At 41.0% G+C, this 27,253-nt stretch overlaps 1 protein-coding gene across 1 annotated transcript in view; it reads left to right on the forward strand.

Annotated features, from left to right (window-relative positions):
- Nucleotides 1-27,253, forward strand: part of LOC146002528 (calcium/calmodulin-dependent protein kinase kinase 1) — a 596,212-nt gene that overhangs the window by 269,415 nt on the left and 299,544 nt on the right. The window contains exon 2 of the mRNA XM_083140440.1: nt 15,639-15,702. Within this exon, the coding sequence (XP_082996566.1) occupies nt 15,639-15,702 (64 nt within the window). The remainder of the gene's footprint in view (nt 1-15,638; nt 15,703-27,253) is intronic.

Here is a 27,253-nt window from a genome sequence, read left to right on the forward strand (position 1 = left end):
ATTTATGACATTATCGAAATGCCCTTTCGTAGATTCCAAGTATTTTGAATAGAAGGAATTCCTGTAGATTGTAAGTCTTTTGAGGATAGGATTATCAGCAGAATTTGAATCTTTTATGTAACAGGATATATGCAAATTCCGAGTCTTTTGTGGAAAAAATTCCGAGTCTTCTGTAGAAAAGTAAAACCGGAAGATGCTAGATGTGTGGGAACGGAATATCGGCATACTCCAGTCGTTGTGTGGGGACGGAATATAGGCATATTCTAGGTTTTGTGTGGGAACGGAATATCGGCATATTCTAAACGTTGTGTGGGTACGGAATATCGGCATATTCTAAACGTTGTGTGGGTACGGTATGTCGGCATATTCTAAACGTTGTGTGGGAACGGAATGTCGGCATATTCTAAACGTTGTGTGGGAACGGAATATCGGCATCTTCTAAACGTTGTGTGGGAACGGAATGTCGGCATATTCTAGGCGTTGTGTGGGAACGGAATATATGCATATTCTAGATGTGTGGGAACAGTATATAGCCATATTCTAGATTATGCGTGTGAACGATATATCGGCATAGTCCAGGCGTTGTGTGGGAGCGGAATATCGACATATTCTAGGCTTTATGTAGTTACGGAATATCCTAAAAATATTTGATTGATTGAGTTGGTGTTTTAAATCCACGTTAAGCACAGGATTTCTAATCGGTACTGGACCTACAGTTTAAAGTGGGATCTGAACCACGCCTCCATCGGGTATCGATCCCGGAACCCCTTGATTACAAGGCGACGACGATACCACTACTCCTTCGGGAAAGCCCCAACCTAAAAATATGTCTCCTTGGGTAACTCGCGAGTTGGCTGATGAAATTTTCCAATTAGTTTCGGCGCCTTTATGTGAATATGACAGTACTTAGAATTTTTCAATTTGATCTACAGCTCTAGTTGTTCTGGTATCTCGAACCTTTAATAAGCTATTCTTCTTGATGGATGAGCTTACTCCCTTTCTCTAACCTTCTCATAACCGTCCCAAATTCTCCATAGGCTTCGAAATTCTGACCTTGGACCACCGTGTCGCCAGGCATTCATCGGGCTCTGGAAACTTGACTATTGATCATAGCGGAGAAATTTTCGCGATGCCTGAACCTGCGGGAAGGGAGTTGCATTCTCTCTCGACGAATTCTAAAGCAGGCTGCAAAGACCTCGTAGCGGGGGCCTTTCTCAGGAAATCGGGTGGAACGATTTGAATCGCGAAGCTCATCTCCCCAGTCAATAGTGTTTTGTTTAGGCTTCGGCGTTCAATGCGGAGACAAAGGCTTCGAGGTGGGGGGATCGAACTTACGGATCCTCGCTTGAATTGAAGGAATGAAGCGGGTGAAAGGTGGGGTGAAATAGCTTCAATTTGGCTTCGGTTCAATCCTCTGCTCTCGTTCAGAACACCCCCTCCCCCCCGTTTCGCTGATGAAAATCCCTTTTTGGCGAGCCTTGCAGGGAGTTGCGGAGCTCCTAACATTCCAGCAAGGGCGCCAGAGCAGGAAATTATCCTGAATTTTCCAAGAAGTGGCTATACGGTAAGTTTAAGAACCGCTGTGGTCTAGTCGGTGGGGCGTCTGACTACCTCGCGGGTGATCTGGGTTCGATTCCAAGGTGGATGATCTATAGTCGTAATTTTTTCGGCCTCTTAAAGCGGCTCTGGGCCTCACCCAGCCTCAAATTCATAGGTACCTGAGGGCAGCCGGTGGAGGGGGTAAGGGCGGCCGAATCGTGGTGCTGATCACATCACCTCCACACAGGGGGGAAAAAAAACTGGTTTGTTTGGAATTACCAAAAAAGTTTGGTTGAGTTGTTTGGTTATGCTTTTTGTTTCCGATAACCAAATGTTGCTTATAATTACTAAATAATTTTGTTTAAGAATACCAAAAAATTTGGTCAGACAAAATATGGTACTCGTAAACAAAATGATACATATGTAAGTAAAGAGAAACAAAACGTTTGGTTAAATTTACTATATGTGAGTGAGCGTGCTTCCGAATTTGAAATAACGATTGTCCAGTTTCGTCGAGTGTAGTATGAAAATCTTTTGTCGAAAATAGAAACTCATGTATATAGATAATTACTTGAAGCGAGTCTTTATGTTACTGTGTAACCTAATATTCTGAAAAAAAAAAAAGCTCAGAATATATTTACTTTATACTGAGTTTCCTACACCGGCCGCTAGATGGTTCTGTCAAAATGTGTACAAGAAACAAGTTTTTGTACAACAAATAATGTTACGTTTGATTGTAATCATAGTGAAAAATTGTGCTTTAACATTCTTCAAAAGATATGTGAACATCAAAGCTACAAATTAAAGAAGAAAATGTACTGCAGTAAATAAAAGTGAATCTCCCATGAGCAACCTTTTTATTCTGGACTATATAAGTAGAAGGTAAGTGTGAAAAGCACATCAAGGTATAGGTAATCGTGGGCCAATTATTCCAGGTGGAAGCCGTAAGTCTGGAACGGACAAACGGTACCAATTGTGCCTATACGGTGGTTAGGTGATTGCGAGGAACCTTTTTGGTTGAACACGTTGAGTGGAGCAGACATACGACTTGCACTATTTTTTGAAACTGTTTTCCCTTACTACCTTCATCCTTCCTCTTCTTTTGTCTTGGGCTCTACAATTAGTTTGGAATTTGGATTCGCTTCTTTGGATTGAGTTGTCAGTTGGTTTGAGTTTGTGCCTCTTTTCCCATAGGATTTGCGTTTGTTCTATTGGATCATATAAACAACTCACGGTTGTGGTCTTCTGATATGCATCATGGTCTTCCTGCAACGCTGCTACGACAGCGAGAAGGGGTGAAAACCTTCACCGGAGGTACTAAACGGACGGACGGTCCAAACTCCGAGACGATGCTCGATTCACGAAGTACCAATGATCCAATGCAAACGTCCAGCTATTCCACAAAACACCGACGTCGCAATTCCTATGAAGGATTACCTCTACCTCAACGTCAACGATCTAGATCACCAATTAAACGAGATACAGGAAATACAGCTCATGCAACCCAACTAAAATCCAAACAACAGGATAACAGCTTATACAACTTCCTGCTCACCAATTACGACACCAAATTCCATACAGCAAAACATGTGTTCCAACAAACATCTAAGTATGTACCAAGGGCACAAATTGCACAAATACTGTTCACCCGTAATGGCATCATATTGAAATCACCAGATCCAGACTTTGCAAAACTAATTAGAAACAAAGCTTCTTTTGAAATCTATGGAGCCAAAGCAAACATCCAAACACTAAATGCTTCCATTCAAAAACAACCACCACCACCACATAAATCCCCACTACTAACAGTTGTCATCAGGGGTGTAGAACCTAGTCTAACAGACGAAGAGATTTTTGAGGAACTGGAATGCGAAGGTGTACAAATCCGCAAATGTATCCGTATTCGCAATAACAACGGACCCACATACATGGTGCGGGTCCTAACAGACTCACAAAATGCTGTAGACACCCTACTACACAGTGGAGCATACATATACAGACGCAGGTACAAAGTTGAACCATCCCGTTCTCAATAACCTCTTCCATTGCGGTGCGAAAAATGCCAACAGTATAACAAGCACACTACCGCTGCATGTCCAAACCGAGATAAATGCGGATACTGTTCAGGACCCCATTCAACCAGAGAATGTCAAAACCAAACTGCTGCACCAAAATGTGTCACATGTACGGAAAACCATCCCACATACAGTTACAAATGCAAAGCCAAGCCAGATGCAATACCTGAACACCCTGATCTAACAGTTCCCCTGCGCACCAATGACACTGCTACAAAACCTGACAATTCACTACGACATCCAGTAACAGTGGAAGATCTAATACGTTTCTTCACACTGACTCTCCAAAATGTGCACCCATTTTTAAGAACGCACATATTAACCCAAGTAACGGCATCTGCAAAAACAATTTTCAACTTGCAACTCCATGCAACATACTCTGGTCCTCACGTGCATTTCCACATATCCCACTTGGAAACTGCGGTTTAAGGTTTTGAATATGGCAGTACGGAATATGTATAATTTTCTATTTTTAAATATCCGATCCGTTTCTAAACGAAAAGCTTTATTGCAACACCTGCTTTTGGAAGAATCTGTTCACTGCTTTGCGCTAAACGAAACCTATCTTGCTCCAAAAATGATCTGTCATATTCCACCATACAACATCTTACGCCACGATGGTCCGCCGGGCTTAAGAGTAAACGGCGGCACAGCAATTGGAGTAGATAGAAAATTACCATATCGAACAGTTACCTTCCCACCACACTTCCACTTGCCAGAACATACTGCTAGTACCATCTATTTTCCATCCCGGGTCGTTACTTTTGCTACCATCTATGTAAGACCAGGGGAAACTATTCCATACCAATTCTTTCAACATATCCAAACCCTTAGCAAGCATTATATCATAGCAGCGGACATCAATTATCATAGTCGAACCATGCAAGACAAAACAAACTTTTTACAATTTCTGGACCAAAACACTACAGCAGAATTCCATGTACTGCCCAGAGCCACACGTCCCATAAGTAACACTACCCCTGACGTTGTTATAACATCAACATCTCTAAGTGCCTGCTTGAACATATCTGTGCTGGATTCCATCGGTAGTGACCATGACCCAGTGAAAATTACCTTAAATCTTAGTAACCGCAATACGAGCAGTACAATACAACCTCGAAAAATCTGGTGTTACAACAAAGCGAACTGGGAGGCATATAGTGAAAAGCTACAGAATGCTTTTTCTCACCCGCATCCAGAACCAAACAATTCAGAGGAACTCGATACGGCGGTGGAACATCTTACTGCTCAGATTACCAGTGCGGCAACCACTAACATACCTACGACGACTCTCAATAGTTACAAACCAAAGCTACCTCCGCAATATCTTCACCTAATCACAGCATCACGACAAGCATACAGGGACTACCTCCAGACCAGAAATCCCGAATCCCTTAACTTACACCGTCAATGGCTGCGTACAGTTCATAACTATATAAAAGCTTATAAACAACGTCGATGGATTGAAACGTGCAACCAATTGAGTGACGAAAGCCATCCCACAAAATACTGGAAACGTTTCAAGGTGCTCACTGGACAATCCAGTAGTACTCCTTATCCGATAACAATCAAGGACGCAGCTCTAAACACAGACACTGAAAAAGCTTATGCCTTCGCAAATGTCTTGCAAGACACTTTCACTCCAACACCACAACTAGCTCCAAATCTCCGCCTCCTGACCAAAATTGACAAAGTCACCAACCCCAATAACAGGCAACTGCAACCCAGCAATACGCACGATATTGATCCTAATAATGCTCTAACTGTTCCTATTACAACAGACGATATTATCAACACTGTGCGTAGGAAGAGAAACACCGCTCCCGGCTTGGACAATATCACATACGTATTGATCAAACAGGCCCCGCTTGCATTGCTGTCCTTTCTGGCTATTATATACAATTTTATCCTCCGCACAGGACACTACCCGACAGACTGGAAGATTTCGAAAGTTCTAATGTTTCCAAAGCCACACAAAGATAGTACCAACCCCACAAACTATCGACCTATTCAGCTCACATCAACATTTAGCAAAATATTCGAACGCATCATTGTTCGACGCATACACATGCACTTACAAGCACACAGTTTACTTCCGTCGCACCAAGCAGGCTTTAGACCTCAACACAGTGTCCTTGATAATTTGTTAAAACTAACGACTCGCATCACAAATCACTTCAACACTTCCAAACCATCCTGTCTAGTACTATTCGACCTGGAGAAAGCATTTGACAAAGTATGGCATACTGGACTCATTTACAAGCTCCATAAATTTCAACTACCGCTTTGCTATGTCAGATTAGTACACAGCTTTCTAACAAATAGGGTCGCTTATGTCACTGTAAATGGAGCGATGTCATACCCCATTTTCCCTTACTCTGGCGTTCCACAGGGTGCTGCTTTATCACCATTACTCTACATACTATACGTTGCCGATATGCCAAAACCCCCACAAGTTTCTATCTACCAATTCGCTGACGACACCGCATTTCTCGCCTGTTGTTCAACCATCCAAGCTATAAACAAAACTCTCCAACCAGCTATAAACTCCTTCCAAAGATGGTGTGACACATGGCGTCTCACAATAAATGCTCTCAAAACACAAGCATTGGTGTTTCTACAGACAGGCTGTCGCTCGAAGATCCAAAGGAACCCAACATTATTAAACATCAAAATACGGGGAACGCCAATTCTGCCTGCCACCACTGCAAAATACCTAGGAGTCATATTTGACTCCAAGCTAACATGGAAACCTCAATTGCTCAACATCGTCCAAAAAGCTACAAATCGTCTGAGCTTGCTCAAACGGCTAATTGGAACATCCTGGGGACTCAACTCCCAGGTTGTCCTACATACCTACAAGGCTTTCCTTCGACCAGCAATAATTTACGGCCACACTGCATGGATATCAGCGCCAGACTCATTCTATCACAAACTACAAGTAATGGAAAGACATGCTCTTCGTTTGGCCTTCAGAGTAGTCCTACCAAGTCCTACACGACTACTGTACGAGCGAATAACCTTTCCCGAAATCACAACCCACATCGAAGTCATCCGTCACAAATATATAACTGGTCGAATGAACTCGCACCATCCACAACTTCTCAGCACAATGTACGAAGATGCTCTACACGACTGCCTTCCTACTTACCACTGCACACCATTACAGCATCTCTTAACCATGTATACCTTCCTGATAGATCCACAGCATCCTGATTATCAGCTGTATATAATCCATCATCCTCCGGAACTACGGCACGTGATATATCCAACACATGCCGCACCATAGCAAATTATTACTTTCCTAACAAGTAATTTTCCCACTATTGCATAAATAACATCTAAGTGAACTACCCCCAGAATAAGTAAATTTGTACCACTTCAATACTGAAAACACACTTAGACCATCACCTTGCAAGGGAAAACATTTATGAAAACAATTCACTTACCAAAGAGAAGGTGTAGCCTTCTAAATGGAAAACGAGGACAAAAAAAAAAAAAAAAAAAAAAAGTGAAAAGCAGATTACCATAGATGAAAAACTGACCTAGCGTCCACACTTAGAAAGGATAAAGAAGAAGGTAAAGAACCGCCTAAACCTATTATGGAAACTGGTGGGTACATCTTGGGGATTACACCCGACAACAGTCCTAACCACCTACAAAATGTTCTTGCGCCCAGCCATCACTCACGGGCACATTGCTTGGATTGACGCTTCTGCCTCCATCTACGACCAACTGGAAATCTTTGAACGGCACGCATTTAAATTGGCTTTCCGGATTAAATTACCTTATCCCACAGCACTACTGTATGACAGAATTTCCTTCCCGACCATTTTGTATCACGTCGAGAGCCTTCGCCAACGATACATAAACAAAGCCATGATATCCGAAAACCCAGTATTCTGGAATACCATTCATCTTGATATCCGACATGATGCAGCACCTACACATATTTATACTCCATTACAACACCTGCTCACCATGTATTCATGTTATCTAGATGATCTAGTCCCACAGAAACACGAATACGATATATATCATCCATCGCAGTTATCACGCCATATTTATCCCACCACTACAGCCTAAACAGTACCAACAATACTCCGACTCCAAATATCGAAATCCATATTTACAATCTTCTCAACCACGCCCAAAAGTAAGTTAACACATACGAATCACCAATCTTGATAAGAAAAAGATTCTGCAATATAAAAAAGCACTTAGACCATCCAAAATGATGAAAGACACATAACTTACAATGAAATCACTTACCGAAGTGAGGGCATAACCCTCTCAACGGGTTGACACTAGAAAAAAAGAAGTGAAAAGCAGAGTCCTACGGGACGGTACTTACCCCACCGCTGACCAATGAAGAATGATGATGCCACTGAAAAACCATCACTCTCCAAAATCGGTTACTTCACGTGGACTTTCTATTCTGAATGTTTATTTTCAGATCAGTTAGTATTTACTATTTACAAACTATCCACCCTAGCTAAAATTAGCCACATTATAACATAAGTAATTATGAATATGAATAAATTATTTAACAAATCTTTTCGTATTTTTGACTACATTATTTGGTTTTCCTAAACAAATGGGCTACATTTTGTTAGATTTACCAAAATAATATTTGGTTTTGGTAACCAAAAAATTGTTTACGATAAACAAATAGAACTTGACCAAATCTTTTGGTAATGTTAAACAATTGTTTGGTTGATGCCTATTTAAACAAACGTTTTGTTCACCACTACCATTTTTTTGGTTAATCCAAACAAACATTTTTCTCTGTGCAAAATGGTAGAGATCCAGAATATATCGTGCCCTAAACCCGCATCCACTAAATGCACGGGAAACTTTTGTTTACCTTTTTTACCTAGCTATACGACAAATGTAGTGCCAAACAACCTTTTGCAAACAATTTTCAGAATGTTAGAACGTTAGGAAGCGTTTGGGCGGGGGAGTTGTTTGGGTGTGAGTGGATAAGTGACTTAGAAAAAGCGTATAAAAATATGGTATACAACGCGTGTGAGAGGGGTATAAGGGGTGACCCTTTGCGAAGACACCCAAATGTCAACGTCCCTTCCACATCGTACACCCTGGACTGTTTTTGCAGACTAGCGAGGCTCTGGCGTCTTGACTCACGGCCAGTATAGTCCTCTTTGGGGCCCATGCTGTGTTCCTTCCTTGTGTGTTCGTGATTGTCCTTGCATCCATTTCATCTCATCACCACTCATCCTCATCTTCGCGATTAGACAAAAGTGGCAGAAAGCTAAGTAAAATGAAGTAAAGTGCACCACGCCATGAAGGCGTATAAGGGGTGTGTAGTTAGGGCTTCACATTTTCTTGATCACGGCCGAAGATGCGGGTAATGTGATAAGCACCACGCCCCTGGCCGTCTATATCCCGCAGAATTTCCTCCTGGTACCCGCTTTATACGACGCTGGCTGGACGCCGGAGCCGCTTGACTGAGCTACCGCGGCTCAGTCAAAAGTAAATGAAGTAAATCAAAAAATAAAGTAAATCAATCAAATCAAATCAGCATGTGTGAGAAAACCTATAGATATATTTTATTTTCTAATTTTCAAAAGTAAATTTAAACATATAACGGAACCGGCAGAAAAAACTGACTGTTTTGAAATGTGTTTATAAATAAAACAGTTAATGTAATACAAGGTTTAATAATCAAAATTGCTACAAAAGTTATTTCCATTTTCAGTGCTTACATTAATTTTTCTATGTTTTGAAAATTGTGCCCGATAAATGATGACAATTCCTTACACATTCGTGTAGCCTTGCCTTTAAGTTGGAAGTCCCTCTCACGAGCATTTCATTCGGAGTTGCCGCTATTTCGTTGCGAATAGCTAACTTGAGATCTTTGTCTGAGGTCTTTCAACATACGTTTGGTTTGAGATAGTCCCAGAGGAAATAATCACACATCGTCAGATCCGGGGAGCGAGGAGGCCAGGGAACGTCACCATTTCTTGACACTACACGTCAAGGAAAAATTTCCCTGACCATGCCCATTGAGATCCTTACAGTGTGCGCAGTAACACCATCTTGTTGGAACCAAATGTTTGCACAATTAATTCCACGTCTAGCTAATTCCTATGTGAGGAAGTTGTTCGGCATATTCACATAACGAACTGCAGTTATGGCAACCACTCTTCCGTGTTCTTCAAAAAAATATAGACCTATCACTCCAAACTTCGCTGCACCACACCACACTGTTACTCGTTCACTATGTAGTGGCCGTTCATGAAGCTCTCGGGGTTTATTTGGCGCCCAGTACCGGAAATTCTGTTTGTTTACACATCCAGAAAGATTGAAGTGGGGCTCGTCGGACACTAGGGTGATTGTGTCATCATTCAGGATGTTCAAAATGGACTGTGTACATTCCCTTCGGGTTTGGAAGTCACGTTCTCTCAACTCTTGCACCGTTACCATTTTGCATGGGTGGAAATGAAGATCCAAGTGCAGCATCCTTCTAACACTACGGTCTGACATGCCCAAAGCAGCGGCATGTTGTGAGGCAGGGCGACGTGGACTCCTGATGAGTGACCGACGCAAAGCGTTCACATTTTCACCGTACGCGGACAGCCTGTGGGTTTCTTTTCAGACTTGACCCTGTCTCTCGAAAAGTTCTGACCAGTGATGTGCCGTAGACTAGAAGTTTACGTCTACGTGCGTTGTCTACACGTAATCTACGCGTAGATTATATTGGGTTGTAGTTTACAGAGACTACGTAGACTATCTAAAGTGCGTTAAAATTAATTTCCAAGGGTTTCATGAAAGAAAAGTGACATTTTCAACTATATTGGTTCCTAACGAAATGAAAAGAATCCTATTTACAATAAATTTTATCCTCTCTTCTATTATCAACTATGGAAGAAGATAAATAGTATGCCAAAAACAACAACAGATGGCAGTCGTGAGGTAAGAGTGGTCTTTTCCCCATAAAACACTAGAATATTTCCTATATTAGATTTCTTCCTAGGTGAGAAATTGTTCGAATTTGGAAGAAAGAGTATGAAAAGTTATCCTCACACATCGGCAACTGATACACAGTATAATTTTCTTTTAATTCCACGGCGCCCTTTCCTAAGTTATCACCTTTCGCCATGTTGTTTACATAGATTACGTTATCTAGGTGTGTAAAGTAGTCTTACGTGTAGACTATCTTCGAAACCATCGTTGAGTTTAGACAACGGACTCATTTTTAAAATATGCTTCTAACACAAAAGCACGGTGTCGCCCAGTCCACTGTTTCATCTTAACTGAAATGGCGTTGACGAAGCCAATGAGCACTCCCCCACCCCCACTCCGCCGTTGAAAGACGTCGCATAACAATCCAATTGTGTCAAAGGTAAACACCATTTTTGAACCAATTGAACAACAATTGGCGATCTCAAGTTAGCTAGTCGCAACGAAATAGCGGTAATTCCGAATGAGGGCGACGTCGAACTTAAAAAGCAAGGCTACATGAATGTGTATGGCATGGTCATCATTTCTTGGACACAATTTTCAAATCAAAGAAAAATTAATGTAAGCACTCAAAATTGCAATTATTTTTATAGCAATTTTGATTATTAAACCTTGCATTACATTAATTGTTTTATATATATATACACATTTCAAAACCGTCAGCTTTTTCTGCCCGTCCCTGTATAACCGTTGTCATCAAATAATAGAATGGAATAGCCGATCTCCGTGGCTAAGTGGTTAGCATATCACATCGAGCTCTGATGCTAGGGATCCCGGGTTCCAGTCCCGTCCTGGGCATCGGTGTTCTTTGTGAGTGTCCCTTCATCAATTTCATCATATCATTACTCATCTTCATGGTCGTGATTAGCTAAGAAGGCAGAAAAGCGGAGTTAAATAACAGAAATTAAATTTAATAGAATATAGATATAGCTTTCAAGTGGCACCAGTCTGAACTATGCTTGTTCAGCACCTTCAAAATATTTTGAAAAAGAGATTCTCTTGTTTTTCTACATCAACCACGATACATAACAGTTGAGGCGAAATGCATTATATCAGGTTGATGTACATTTAATGCATGAATTGTCATAGTTATACGTGTATTTTTTTCGTGTCTTTCGAATTATCGTGTCTGTCTGTTTGATCGATGCATTTTTAGTGAATCACACGGAAAAGCTGTTGAAAAAGTGCTCTTTAATGCATTTCTCTTTGAAAAGTTACTTTGATGCACCACGGGACATCATTAGCAGTTTATCCACTGTAATGTGTTACCTGGAGTTAGTACCTATACTCTGTCCCAGCTAACTGTGGAGCAGGCAAACGAAATCAAGTCTCTGCGCAAGTAGTGACGCGAGACGGCTCCACCAATGAGCACGTAAGAGGAACTGAATTGCGTGGAGTGGGGGAAAGCCCGGCAGCGTGTACTGCTTTGCTCTGGCCACTCGATTTCCTTCTCTTCTCTGAAGCTATGCGCGGCCTGGCTCCACAGTTAGCTGGGACAGGGTATATATTTTTGTGGACAAAGTAAAGAAAGCCCACATTCCTCAGAATGTTGTCTATACTCTGTCCCGTGAATCTCTGTAGAAGGCGAACGAAATCAAGTCTTCTGCGCAAATAGGACTCGACCAATGAACGCGTGAGAGGCGAAGTGACTGCATGGAGGGGAAAACATGACCTCAGCTATCAACCTTACAGCTTAGCTCCTCCCCTCGCTTTCTCCCCGTCGCTACCGTTATGCGCGGCTTTGCTCCACACATTCCCGAAACAGCGAAACAGAGTGTAGGGCTGAGGAGAAGTGTGGCTCTCACATGTCCCTTCGATGTCACTCAGTAGAAAGGGCTGTAGGAAATTCACTTTCGTACGGGAAGTTCAGAGGGCAGCAAGGGGAGGGAGGTGTAGCTGAAACACAACTGTAGCAACGCCGTACCTACCCCCCCCCCCCCGATATATGTTGGAAGAAGTAGGGGAGGTACTGATGACAGTTTCTCATTTTCTCCAGAAAACAAAAATCTTTGTTTATCTGTCCACTTCCATAAAAATATTTGTGTCAATTGAATGTGATGAACACCTTTAAAATATATACAATATTTTGTGTTTTGTGCTCCATGGGTACTCTAAAATAGAAAAAAAATAACAACATCCCCAAAGCATCCGATTATTCACACTGGCGTAAGCAGAGAGGAGGAGTAGTGGGGCTACAGCTCCTCCCGAAATTTTGAGAATATCAAGATTTTGAAATGAAAATCCATTAAGAACTCGAAAAATCGAAAGGTGTAAATTAAATCCCTCACCTCCTTCAAAAGACGCCCGATTATAATTTTTGTATTAGAGTACAATTCTAATAGAGTGAAAAATCTCCAAATAGATACGAAATATGATATGGTATTTCCCCCTTGCTCTTTAATGAATCTGTGTATCAATTTTTACAATTCCAGGCCACCCCCATCCCGACAACAAATCTTGCGTACGCCAGTGATTATACATAAAGTGGGCCAGTTCCAACACACTGTAACTCCAGTGCATTATTATTTCCCATTCTGTCTTTCGGAACATGCACTGCGCGAGTGCATGCAGGTTGTTATCGATTTTTGAGGACGAGAATTGTCAATATGCGAGTCGAACTAACGACCAACTGCTTGTTCTGCACCTGAGATTGGTGTCGAGAGTGCCGTCGATGTTTGGATTCGACAGCTATCCAAACACCAGTGAGCAATTTTGTGTGATTTATTGCGAATAGCGACACCGGAAGTACCGCTAAGGAACAATTCCGGTTTTGGTTGACAAATATTTAGTATGTTGTCATCTCTCTCGTGATGACAACGAGGCACCAGATCAACGAGCTTAACGGGAATGAAAGGAGATGGCAGCACGGTAACTTTGGAAATTTCGAGCTGAAGCTAGTGAGTGAAATCGGTTTGGAATTTATTTGAAATACCAACGATTAGTGCACCCTATTATGTTATACTAATTGTGAAACATAAATGTATGATAAGTGGAGTAGAAGGTATTAATAATTCATCAATAGCAAGGTTTCGCAAGTGCAAATAAACGTTTGGTGCTAAAATATTACACATAGTTTCTTCAGTACTGGGAGGATGGAAGTATGGACATGGGATGGAGGTACTGTCCGGCCAAGGAAGACGAAACTACCTGGAAAGGACGATTCTAAACGCCAGAGGGGAAGCAGGGAGAAGCACTCGCCAAACTACCCTGTGGCATTTCGCTTGTTGTGTTTATTACCGCTTTCTGTGTTGTGTTTGTGATGGCTCTTATAATTCGCAATAAACCGTTTCGAAGTGGAATGAGGTAAATTGGGACGTTTTGACCCCTGTTGCACATTCTACAAAACACCCTCGTTATGCTAAAAAATGTCGCAAGCCATTCAGTTCCTACATTTATATTTATAATACTATATACAACAATATTATTATTATTGCATACTATCCTGATTAATGTTGTGTACATTTGTGTTAATTATAATATTTACTAAGAAGATCAATTTAATTGAATGACCTAAAATAAAGTTACTGGTTTACAAACAAGTTTATCTACTAATGTGACGATATGAATACTTTCCAGATATGTTCTGTTTGCTGATATAGTATATGATTGGCTTACATAACCCTTACATAATTGGTAAACATCTCTGTATGTATTTTGTTGGCGATGTTACTACGTTGAAACTTCATTGCTGTTTCGACAGCAGACGATTTTCAAGGAACCCGCTTCCTGTCCAAAGCTCAGTCACCTCTATTTAGCCACTGAACGCGTCCGGTTGGCGCATGCGCACTTCCGTCCATGGTCTCGGCTAAGGCAGCCAGACAGTATAGTAGTAGCGAGTAGGGATGGCCTCAAAATCTGGATATCGGAGAATTCGTATATCTGGATAATACGGATAGAACAGATTTGAAGAAGGATTTGTGGAAATTACGTACAATGAAATACGAAAATGTCGAGTTAAAGAATATGTGAATAGCCCATGAAACTGATTAACGATAAAACTGCTCCGATATCCCAATAATCCGGATATCAGAATGTCCGATATAAGGATATTTGAAATCCTAATTGAAAATTATTCAATACCAGGATAAAATTTTATCCAGATTTTTCCCTAATAGCGAGAGATTTTGTACGCCTGAGCGCAAAATTTATTATGGCCAGGCACGTATCTAGAAATATTGTTTCGGGAGCCAATTTTAGTCAATTCACTTGCAATAATTATTAAAATTATTGTTATTACTATTACATAGCATAAAATAGAGATAGATCATGCATACAATCAATATCGTATTTGATAATATATAACACCACTAAAATGTACATAAAAAGTTATTCTGCGAATGTAATAATTTTTAAAAAAATAAACTATATTTGTCAAAGTTATACATCAGTTACCACTGTACGTTCGGATAGGCTAATCGGGATTGGACCTACAGTTGAAGTGGCAACTACCGTGCAATATGACTCCACCAGGGATCGAACCCGAATTCCTTGATTGCTAGGCCTCAAAATAAATAGGAAATATAAATAATTTTCACCTGAGATCGTCACCCCTGAAATAGAACCAGACACAGTGTGCCAATGAGTCTCGTCCACGTTTGAACTTGTAGCGGTCTATAGTCACATTTTGGGTTCCAGTTCCTGACCTCACTTTATGTACAACCCTCGTATATTCCCTGATTTATTTTTACCATTCGTAAAGGCGACCCAGCACCAACTTCTTAGGTTCTGAACTGGCTGCAATATTGACAAAAGCTTTTGAAACTTGAGATTCAGAAAACCTTTGACATAAAGTTCGGAAGATAAATGTTTGGACGAACATTCTTCAGGCAGTGAGATTTAAGTTTCTTGAACTAAATCCACTTCAAAGGCAAATGAATCTGATTTTTTTTTATATATATTTTGAAAATATTTTTTTTAGGTTCTGTGGTTGGCCAAGGAGAAGTTGAGAGATCGAGATAGGCCATCGTAAGAATGTTTTTGCCAAGTTGGAGTCATGAATTTTTCATATCTCCCTAATTCGACTTCCTTTTTTCTTTTCAGCATGCGTCTGGGGAGAAGGGGGATGCAGGAGAGGAAGAGCCCCCAAGATAGGCGACATACCAAAGTAAGTAAACACCCTTTTTCATTCGCTCTTTCTCAAATTCTTCCATGCACTTTGAATGCTCATATAACTCGTGGAAGTCACAGGACATAATTTGTTAGTGAAACTTTTAAAATATACTGTTTCGGTGGCATATGAGAGTGGGTGTCTGAAAAGCTGCTTCAAGATATGTAAATTGGGATATAAGAGGTATGGTTAGTATATAACCAGAAATTTACAATAGTTGAACATGTAGTTGCTTCAGTCATTGTTGTCTCATTATCTATCCATGTCCAAATGCCAACTCGCCACCAGTAGATCGACGCCTGCTGAATCCCATCAGATCTGAAGTGTTTCACAGGAAGAGCTTTCTTAAGAGTTTCAAAGAGCCATTAGTCGCTAGGGGCTAGGTCCGGAGAGTAAAGAGGATGTGAGGTAATTCCATTCGTAAACCGTCAATGATACTGCAAGGGTATGTGGACGGGCATTGACAAGTCGCAAGCAAAAGTCTGTCGAATCAAGTTCAGGACGTTTTCTTTTTGTTGGTGGCTTGGAACGATTTCGATTCCTTGCTACGGGGCTTACCCCTTGAACACAGAGGTCTGAAGTAAAACAAGTGTGTGATGTTTCGTCTTCACTGACGTATTACCGAAGATTGTATTGCAAAATTCTAATTATTATATTGAACATGTCACATATATATATATGTGCTGTAGTGACTTCTTTCAGTTCGTCTCCATACGTCTGGGTGTATTTCAGTGAAATCAATCAGTAGGAGAATTTAAGCGTAATGTAACTAAACTTTGAAAGTCACACATGACTCGCAGTCTTGTATAGGACGTAAGCTAGGATTTTATATTTTGTCCAATTTATTTTGTTTCTTTTCTGTCATTTTTGCTAATCGCCATGTTCTGCATGGAAGAAAGGTTGATATTTCAGTGCTTTCAGAGAAAGTCACGCCTTAACCCCTTTCCATGCCCTTAGGAAACTATATTCATTTTTAAAGTATGGGTTGTGTGTGTGTATTTCTTAAACATGTTCAGTGGTGACTGGAGGTCTTACGTCGAGAAGGAACGCTATCACACCTCCAAATTATTCACGCCCGTTTTTGCTATTTGTATTGGCATCTACGTTATCACTATTTCCGGGCTTAACAGAGACCTTGCGAGATTAGTGGCTCTTGTTTATTCACTTACTCTTTCAACAGAAAACGTTACAATTGTGTCGTCTGCTGCAAAAGGATATTCTGATATGATGATTTGCTTTTCAATTTCTTCGTTATTCACTACAAGCATACATCGTACTGAAGCTCTATCTACGTTTCTCTCTGAGAAGTAAGGCTTGGTCATAGGCTGATTAAGGGGCAGACGCCGAGACGTTTTTTGTCCCAAAATATTGCAAATAATTTAAGTAACACTTTCTTCCCAGTATTAGGAAATATCTTCCATAAAGTCTAATCTCTAAATGTTGGTTAACGAATAAAAGCACTTTATAAAAAATCAGGAGAGTCCTATGTTTTATGTTTGCAAAGCCGGATAATACTTGTTCAGAAAAGCTCGGTACAAGAACAAATTTGTGTTTGTGTAAAATATCACGTCGTCAGATCATTACAACTCGTACTATACACTCTGCCTGAAATTTATACAGAAAATTTACCCTTCGTTCATTCTGATATGTAGGTAATAGTTTAGCAACAGACGTAAAGCTTACACAATTATCGCCATTTTATAGAATTTTTCAACATGTAAAATCTGTTTCTCTGTCCTTTTCCTTTCACCAAGGCGTGTGACGAATTAATGATGTGTGGGTTACTCCCAACTCGTCACACGGTCTCAAATGGAACGGGCGTGCAACACTATATGACAGAAGAGGAATAACAGCGCATGCCTGGAGGTAGTCACTCACAAATTGTGTGTGAAAACGCTGACCCAAAAAACAAGAGCCCACCTGCTTTCTCTACATGGATGCTGAAAACATCAAGAGAGGTAGCTCACTTCGAAATGTGCGAGCTTCAATCGACGAGGAAGACCAAATGCAGGCAGAAACCATGCGCGGATACACGGGGAGAAAAGACGTTTGCCCCTCCCAACTGCCAACTGGGTATATTATTATGCCTAATATTTTTGAAGACTCTAATGGTCTGTCTTTTCTCAGCAGTTTAACAGGCTCGAGAATATTTTTTAAAGTTTTATTTAAGTTCACTTCATGTTCAAGATAGGCTAATCGGAACTGGACCTACAGTTTAAATTTAGATGGTGATCGAACCCGAAACCTCTTCACAAAGAAGAGGTTTTTGTTTTCTTATTTTCTTTATTCCTCGTATCTGATCGTTCAGTTTGCCATAGACATGGGAGAGTTATGATAACGACATGCAATAATAACCATCATTTCCAGCCCTGAAACCCTATTTATGCAAACAATACTTTAATATGTAGAACATGCAAATCAGCTTGATTCCAGTTTGGAATCTTGTTTAAGGAAAGCAGCGCAAGTGTAGGTTAGAATTGATTCTCGGTGAGGAGAGGTGCCGGACTGAAATTCGTTCCTCCCAACTTCTGGATCCGCCACTGCCAGAAACGATGGTGAAATATGTAATTGCAGCAAATGTAAGGTGAACCGGCGTGTTCAATTTTCAAGCAGATGTTTTTTAATGAAGGAGTATAATGAAAGTCACATTATAGATTTATTTCAGTATGCACGTGCGACTGGGCAAAAACCGCCATTCGTCCTGCCACTTGGCCTCTGCTGTCGCCAGAATCAACACACTTCAAGTTACACACTTATATTTCCTCTTTTATTTAGTACATTATGTTATTGTTTGTACTGATTTTTTAATTAAAAAATTGATTAGGAAGGGTAATAAACAGGAGTCGCAGCCATATTACATTTAATTTTAGAATTCAATAATTCCAACTGTTCCCTCAGGTGCTTTTCGGTAATAGGTCTTCATTTTCGAGTTCATTAAAAATACTTTATCGTAGCTTGCACAGGAAATGTGCCCTGAGCAGCACAAAGGCTATGTCGGTTATTCATATAAATGTTTTTGTTGCAAAATTCATGCGGACCAAAATCTCTTTTGCAGCTCAATAAATAATTCACATATCATTTGCATGCGTTTGTTTCCGCCATGTAAAAGTTGTGCGTGGATTTTTTTTTTTTTTTTGCATATTTTCAAACTTGTGAGATTTGTTTTTCTTCTGCGTTTAGTTTTGTTTGTCCATATGCTGTCAGCTGGTTTGGTTAGCAAATTTACTATATAGCTTATCATGTACCTTGAAGCACGCAAAGTTACTAAAGTCTAAAGAAATATATATATCTGCCTTTTTCCCAGACAGCTTAGAGTTATCTTGCGTCGATCACCTAGTCAGCGATCCTAGGTGAGAACTCGTTGCAGAGAGTATTTATTGATTTATTTCATTTTACTTCGCTTTTTTTGCCACTTTTGGCTAATCGCGAAGATGAGGATAAGTGATATAATGTATTGATACTCACAAAGAACACCCTTGGTCAAGCCCAGGTTCGAACCCAGGACCCCTGACATCGAAACGCGCTGTGATAACCACTCCGCCTCGGAGGTCGGCCGTTGCAGAGAGGAATGCACCGTGACTTGTACGGAAGCTCCACGCATGCACCTTCGGACAGAAAACGTTGAGGTGGAGGAGCTTGATGTGTCACGTCACACCGTTGACTCGCGCTTGAGAATATTTGACCAGAAATGTTCCGCATAGAAAATAGGTTGAATAGTTTCATGGCGGCTTAGGCAACTTCCACTGTGACGCGCGAGCCTCCGTGTCTCAGTGGGCATAAAGGTTTAACTTCTACTGTGACGCCAGAACCTCCGCGTCTCAGTGGGCGTAAAGGTTTAACTTCTACTGTGACGCCAGATCCTCCGCGTCTCAGTGGACGTAAAGGTTTAACTTCTACTGTGACGCCAGAGCCTCCGCGTCTCAGTGGGCGTAAAGGATTAACTGCTACGGTGACGCCAGAGCCTCCGCGTCTCAGTGGGCGTAAAGGTTTTACTTCTACTGTGACGCCAGATCCTCCGCGTCTCAGTGGGCGTAAAAGTTTAACTTCTACTGTGACGCGCGAGCCTCCGCGTCCCAGTGGGCGTAAAAGTTTAACTTCTACTATGACGCGCGAGCCTCCGCGTCTCAGTGGGCGTAAAGGTTTAACTTCTACTATGACGCGCGAGCCTCCGCGTCTCAGTGGGCGTAAAGGTTTAACTTCTACTGTGACGCGCGAGCCTCCGCGTCTCAGTGGGCGTAAAGGTTTAACTTCTACTGTGACACCAGAGCCTCCGCGTCTCAGTGGACGTAAAGGTTTAACTTCTACTGTGACGCCAGAGCCTCCGCGTCTCAGTGGGCGTAAAAGATTAACTGCTACGGTGACGCCAGAGCCTCCGCGTCTCAGTGGGCGTAAAGGTTTAACTTCTACTATGACGCCAGAGCCTCCGCGTCTCAGTGGGCGTAAAGGTTTAACTTCTACTGTGACGCCAGAGCCTCCGCGTCTCAGTGGGCGTAAAGGATTAACTGCTACGGTGACACCAGAGCCTCCGCGTCTCAGTGGGCGTAAAGGATTAACTGCTACGGTGACGCCAGAGCCTACGCGTCTCAGTGGTCGTAAAGGCTTAACTGCTACGGTGACGCCAGAGCCTCCGCGTCTCAGTGGGCGTAAAGGATTAACTGCTACGGTGACGCCAGAGCCTCCGCGTCTCAGTGGGCGTAAAGGTTTAACTTCTACTATGACGCCAGAGCCTCCGCGTCTCAGTGGGCGTAAAGGATTAACTGCTACGGTGACGCCAGAGCCTCCGCGTCTCAGTGGGCGTAAAGGTTTTACTTCTCCTGTGACGCCAGAGCCCCCGCGTCTCAGTGGACGTAAAGGTTTAACTTCTACTGTGACGCCAGAGCCTCCGCGTCTCAGTGGACGTAAAGGTTTAACTTCTACTGTGACGCCAGAGCCTCCGCGTCTCAGTTGGCGTAAAGGATTAACTGCTACGGTGACGCCAGAGCCTCCGCGTCTCAGTGGGCGTAAAGGATTAACTGCTACGGTGGCGCCAGAGCCTCCGCGTCTCAGTGGGCGTAAAGGTTTAACTTCTACTATGACGCCAGAGCCTCCGCGTCTCAGTGGGCGTAAAGGTTTAACTTCTACTGTGACGCCAGAGCCTCCGCGTCTCAGTGGGCGTAAAGGATTAACTGCTACGGTGACACCAGAGCCTCCGCGTCTCAGTGGGCGTAAAGGATTAACTGCTACGGTGACGCCAGAGCCTACGCGTCTCAGTGGTCGTAAAGGATTAACTGCTACGGTGACGCCAGAGCCTCCGCGTCTCAGTGGGCGTAAAGGATTAACTGCTACGGTGACGCCAGAGCCTCCGCGTCTCAGTGGGCGTAAAGGTTTAATTTCTACTATGACGCCAGAGCCTCCGCGTCTCAGTGGGCGTAAAGTGGGTTTTGTGGTACGGACAGGACCGGAAAGTACGAGCCCCCCTCAAGCAGCTTTGCTACACTTAAAACAGGCTCAACATGTCCATATGAGCTTTTTGAGCAAGTGTGGAACTCTTGCCTAATCCAAGATTTTTGTAAAAATGCCCTTCAGAAAGTACGAGCTCTTCAGATTGATTTGCACATACTTATAAAAGTTGCATCAGCCAGATTTTTGTTCATAAATTTGTCAATTTTTGGCTACACCAGAAATTAAGCTTATAGTATGTTTTTCTGTCAAAATCCCAGGAATTTTGAATTGATATCTATTGGGTTCTGAGACCGAGTGGAGTGTAGTGTATTGTCTTGTAATCAAAAGGTTCGGGTTTGAGTCCTCATAAAATCTGATGGCAAAATGTTAATATTGTTGTTTTGTAAATACGGGGCTTTGGGTTCGAGTCCTGAGAGATGTGGCATTCCATACGTGAGATTTTGCTCTGTTGATAGCTCCCAGATCTTAAATTTGGTATAACAGAGCAAAATTATTCTCTATTAAGAATCGCCAGAGTTTTGTTATCTGGGAGCTCAACAATACGGGGCAAAACTGCACAATCAATACATTAGAATGGAGGTCAGGTAAACATTGCATGCTTTTTCCAATCTTTTGATCAATCCCATGTTTCGGCCAACAATTAATTATGCATGGCCGGGGGTTGTATGCCAACAGATATAATCTATACTGCGTCTTTTCAGAGTTATTCATCGTCATTAGATTATATCTGTTGATATTACCTCTATTGTGCCTTTTCCGAGGGAAATTACATGTTATTTGTCATGGAACTCAAAGAGAAATTCTTATCTATACTATGTACTCTTTCAGGGACCATCCATCATATTGAGGAATTGTCTTCTGGATATTGTCATTGCAAACTGAATTGCATTTAGGCTTGGTCTTGTTGTACATAAGTCTGTAACTTATAGAATAATTATTGCAATATTTCTGTATTTCAACTTTTGGCAAATGTTTTGTATTTTGGATAGGTATCTGCTACGAACAGAGGTGGTATAAAATGGGTAGGTAATATATTTTCTGACGGTAAAGTATTGTTTTATATCCAAAAAGTTTCTGTGTTTAAATCGTGTTTCTAGTTCGAGTTGCTGTTTTAAGTCCATTTTATGCACAGTAAGGCTAATCGGGACTGGCCCTACAGTTTTAAAGTGGGATCCAAACTACTTGTGCCTCTACCGGGTATCGAACCCGGGACCTCTTGATTACGAGGCATGGGGGAAGCCATGGGGGAAGCCCTGAATCGTGCTTCTAGAACTGCTCTGTGACTCTCTCATTTCTCACATCATAAACATATGATTTTTCACCTATGAGAATGACACTGCATATGGTGTCTTCAGGTAATGCCTCGTGGAATTCACAGATAATTTTAATGTTTGTTCTGTCATTAACCACAACTTGTTTTCTTTTTGAAGTGTTGATGACAAACATGGGTCTCTGTGTTTTGAATTCATCTGGTGTGTAGTACAGGTCAGTATTGCCAGTAGTGACGCGCTTGAAGGAAGAAAAAGCTTCATATAATTTAAGAAAATCATCCTTGGAAATGTCTAAATTATAATTTTCTCTAGGAAAAACCTCATTTCTGCCATTTTTAAGATATATGTTCTTGATGTTGCAGTTATCAAATCTACTTGAATTTTTTTCCTGATTATTGTGTCTTCCGGTCTGAAACAGTACCACCACGAAATCAGGCATGTCAAATTGAATACTGGAGAATGAATTTGTGGCATCAAACTCATAATAAGTGCCAGATGCGGGCTTCTGTACGCATTGATATGTGTAAAATTGCAGAGGAATCTGTGGATTTTTTACTATATCTGCTTTGTGTTTAAGAGCGTAACTGGCCTCATATTCAACAACAGGGATTCTTAACTCCATAGTCTGAATAATGCATTTTCCTGCATCAGGTAAGGTATTAGGCAAAGCTTCCCCTGTAGAGTTTAATGTGCTGTACCTCATCAAAGCATTGTTATCATTTGCAGCTCTTCTAAATGTAATTCTTAAACCACCCTTCCATATAATATCTTTGTAATCCGAGAAGAATCCTGGCAACAGGCGCATCGGGAACAGCACTGTGTGATTTTTAGATAATATCTTATCACCAGCTTCAAATCCACCTATTTGGTAGTATGAAGCCTCGGTTTTGGATAATTTTAGTGTGGCCAAAGCCGTGGAGGTAATACCGGGATAATCCACTCTGTTTATAACAACGCCATGCTTTCTGATCTCAATTTCAGAGAACAGATGCGGCACAAAATTATCTACAAGTCTTATATTTGAATTTGCAGGGTAATCTGTACCATCGAGCTTCACAACATCAAATTTGATGTATAGATCTGCTCTGTGGGGGTGTATAAAGCCGTCCCCTACATCAAGATCAACCTCGATTTCTGTGTTGGGTTGATTTAAATTTGCAAATGTCCTCCTGTTTGGAGGGAATGATTGTAGCTCATAACTCTCAATATTTTCCATTGTATGTATTTTTATTTAAATGTTAATCTCTATGATAGCAGTTGTTGTGGCTCCAGCAAAATCAACTAATTCTTCTTTTTCATTAGTGACCATCAATTCAATGTAATCTATTCTATTATGACACACAGGAAAATATAATGTTGGGGATGGATTGTAGATGATGGGCTCCATGAATTCGGAATTAGGTTTGAATGTTGCGATGATGCCGGTTTGTTTGTGAGTGCCTATGCCATTTGATTTGGTGATCATACCCTCCGCCACATTACAGTGAATATTCAGAGTCTCTATGGCTAAGAATTTGGGTATATTAATAGCAGTGTGTTTGATGGCCGGTTCGAGTTTTGTGTTGTTCTCAAAGCCTAACAGCTCTCCTATAGTACCCAGATCCACTGTTTCTGATGCAGACACAATCTCTACTCTGTGAGTGACAGAATTTTGACTTAACACTACACCTCTGGGTAACTGAGCATTTAGAGTGGACAGATTATATTGCCCTGGAGTGATGACAATTTTTTGATCCCCTACTGCAATTGTGTTGTTGTGGTGTGTAATATTAGGGATCAAGTACATGCCATAAAATGCTCTGAGAGCTATTGTTTTGGGATACACAATGTCATCATGCAATTTGAGTTTCAATATTGAATTTTGGCTGGTGAGATGGAATACCCCCATGATGTTTCAGATACCACAAGGCCTTTTGAAAATCTTCAATTGATGGTTTATTTATTTGAGACATATATCTGAGAACAGATAAACACAAATGTCCGCAATTAACATCTTTGAAGTTTTGAACACGGGCATTATTGTAATAAAGATTAGCTGAATTTAGATATTTTATTAAATTTTCAGGTGGAACACCTCCAAATGAATCAAACACAAATGCCTCATTGTTTAAATATTTAAGATAACAGATCCAGTGAGTGCCCTGATTTTTATACTTATCCAAATTAACAATGCCACACTCTTTGTTGAGTGGTTGCTCCGGTAAAGAATCAGACATGTACACACCTCTAAAATGTTTGATGCCCAGTGGCTTGATTAAAGCTTCAATATCTTGGTTTGTAAGCGGCTCTTGTTTTTTTTAAACTTATTCATGGCTCTCTTAACACCTTTGCCTTTTTTCTCCATTGCCAGGTTATGGCGCCTCTGCTCATCTAATTCTGCCCTATTCTTTTTGGCATCTATCACTGTTTTTGCTATGGCAGCTGATCCCCCAGCCAAGCTCCCAACAGCCCCGAGAGCAGCTAAGATGGCAGGGATGGTAAATATGAATCCACCCACATGTGATTTTTTTCTTGATTGCTGTAATTTTTTTAATTGGGGGGTACTAAGCAACAATTTCATACCATGTCCCTTTGCAAGACAAGAGCTTTTTTTCTTGCGCTGCTTTTTGGTCAAAAGACTATCAATAGTTTTAAGAGATTTGAGACCTGCATAAGGTATTTGATACATAACACCCTTGGCCTTCATTGTAGGTTTATTATATACATGTTCACAACCCCCACCCCAGTTTTTGTTTGGTGCTCATAGCTATGGTGGTTCCCAACGCTGATATTCTCTCACTCAAAGAAGCATCTTTGCTTACAAATCTACCAAATGCAGCCTCTTCTAATTTCTTGTCTGCAACATGTCTCTTGTCAAGATCAGAATGTGTGTTGTATGCTATGTCATGGTCTCTACAAGCAGCATCTAAAGGATTTACACCAGGATCCCCTCTGTTTAATCTATGATCCAGTTTTGTGCCTGGACCACATTACTGATAGCCTGGAATATGTAGTTCAAATGGCAGCTTGTTTATGATGTCATTAACCAGGCCCCGACCCTCAGAAATATTCCAAAATTTGGGGGGTAGAGTATTAATAATTTTTATGAGATATCCAATCCCTTTAGGGTCATTCACTATAAAATTAGACAATTTTGTGCTTATCATGTCCATAATTCCAACTTTTTCATTGTAAAAATTGTGGTTCCCAGCATTTTCCTCCCCAGCTATCACCAATAACCTATCTACAAGTTTCCTGACATCATCAACCCAGACAAATTCTTTAGGCAGGGTGTTGTATTGTTTGATTCCACTACCTGTCTTGATTTGTGACCATATGGGCTTGATTAAATTATTGTATTTTGCTCCACTGCTCGACTTGACTCTTTTTTGTGTGGGATCATTGTTCTGGTATAGAGCATCTGATTTTATTAATATTTCTTTGTAATGTTCATAATCTTGATCTGTATAGCTGCCAGGCCTCTTCCTAGTCATCAGTTCCCACAATCCAGGTGTGCCGGGATACTTAACAAAACCACCTTTTTCTCCGAGACGAGATTCTGAATAAACAATTATATCATCTCCCATAAAAGTTACTCTGAAATTGCCAATTCTATGTATGATGCTACCGTCAAGCTCTGTGTCAGCATATAAGCCAAAGACCTCATCTTTGTTGTCTTTAGGTGTGGTTAAATATTTTTGAGCAAGAAGGCCCAATTCAATAGGATCCTGACTAGCTTCAATTCTTCTAGGAGCAACAGGACTAGGTGTATGAATACTGGAAAGTGGGGTGAATGGATAATCTAATATGTTCCTTGCAGCTACAGGTACAAGCTCTGTGATCAAATCTTGATTTTGCTCTGTAACAGTTTTGATATTTTTACCTAAATTATTAATAGCATCAATGACAGGCTGTTCTGTTTGTTTGTGTTTTTCATAAATTCCACGGTTCTCTGATTTCCATCCCTTGAATCTTTTTACAAGATAATCTCTTAACTTAAGATCATCAATGATTGGCCTTTTCATGGTTATTTATATACGTCTCAACGTCTAGAAAATCGTTGATTTTATTTCTGTATTTGCCAGTATTAGGTGTTCTTGTCATATCAATTGTGACAAACCCATAACTGTCCTGGTTCCAGCACCTACTGCAAAACTTGGAAAAATCATTGTAGCTCAAGTCCCCACCTACATATTCATCATGTACGTGTTTGAGGTTGGTATGATCTTGATGAAACACACATATAAAATTGCTGTTGTCTCGGATCAGCTGCTTCGGTATTTTAGAAAAAGTCTGTGCCAGGTAGAAACAATCAATGTTTTTGTGCCGGCCCTGTGTAAAGAAATTTCTAACCCTGTTTTGATTATCCAGTATAACATCATCAAACACAACAACAGAATTATCGAGACATTCTTGAAGTGGCTTAACATCTGATTCAAAAGTGGCTATATCCAATCCATCATATAGCTTCATCAGCTGCTGATATTTTAATTGTTCCAAGCTCTTAGAGAAGACATACAAGTGCCTGTTTTTCCAGTCTAACCAGTTGGGTGCCAATAAAAAATTATCAACCATTAGTGTAGTTTTACCACAAGCAGATGGCCCAACAATAAGACACCTAATATTATCAGGCAGCAAGTTGCCATTTCTCTTATTCTGCTGTTCAGGTTCTGGCAGCCTTTTTATAACATCCCAGGTGCTCATATTATCACTTTGTCTGCATCGATCCAGCTGTTTTCCGGATGACCCAGCCATTTGACAAATAACTTGTTGCCTTTTCTGCGGATGATTTTTTCTATGAGATAAGTGTCAGGCTGTTTAGTTTTGCTGAGTTCTTGTTCATAGAACCTGCCTTT

This window comes from Lepisma saccharinum, chromosome 18 (genome assembly GCF_977018435.1).
Source record: "Lepisma saccharinum chromosome 18, izLepSacc3.1, whole genome shotgun sequence".
Taxonomy (NCBI): Eukaryota; Metazoa; Arthropoda; class Insecta; order Zygentoma; family Lepismatidae; genus Lepisma; species Lepisma saccharinum.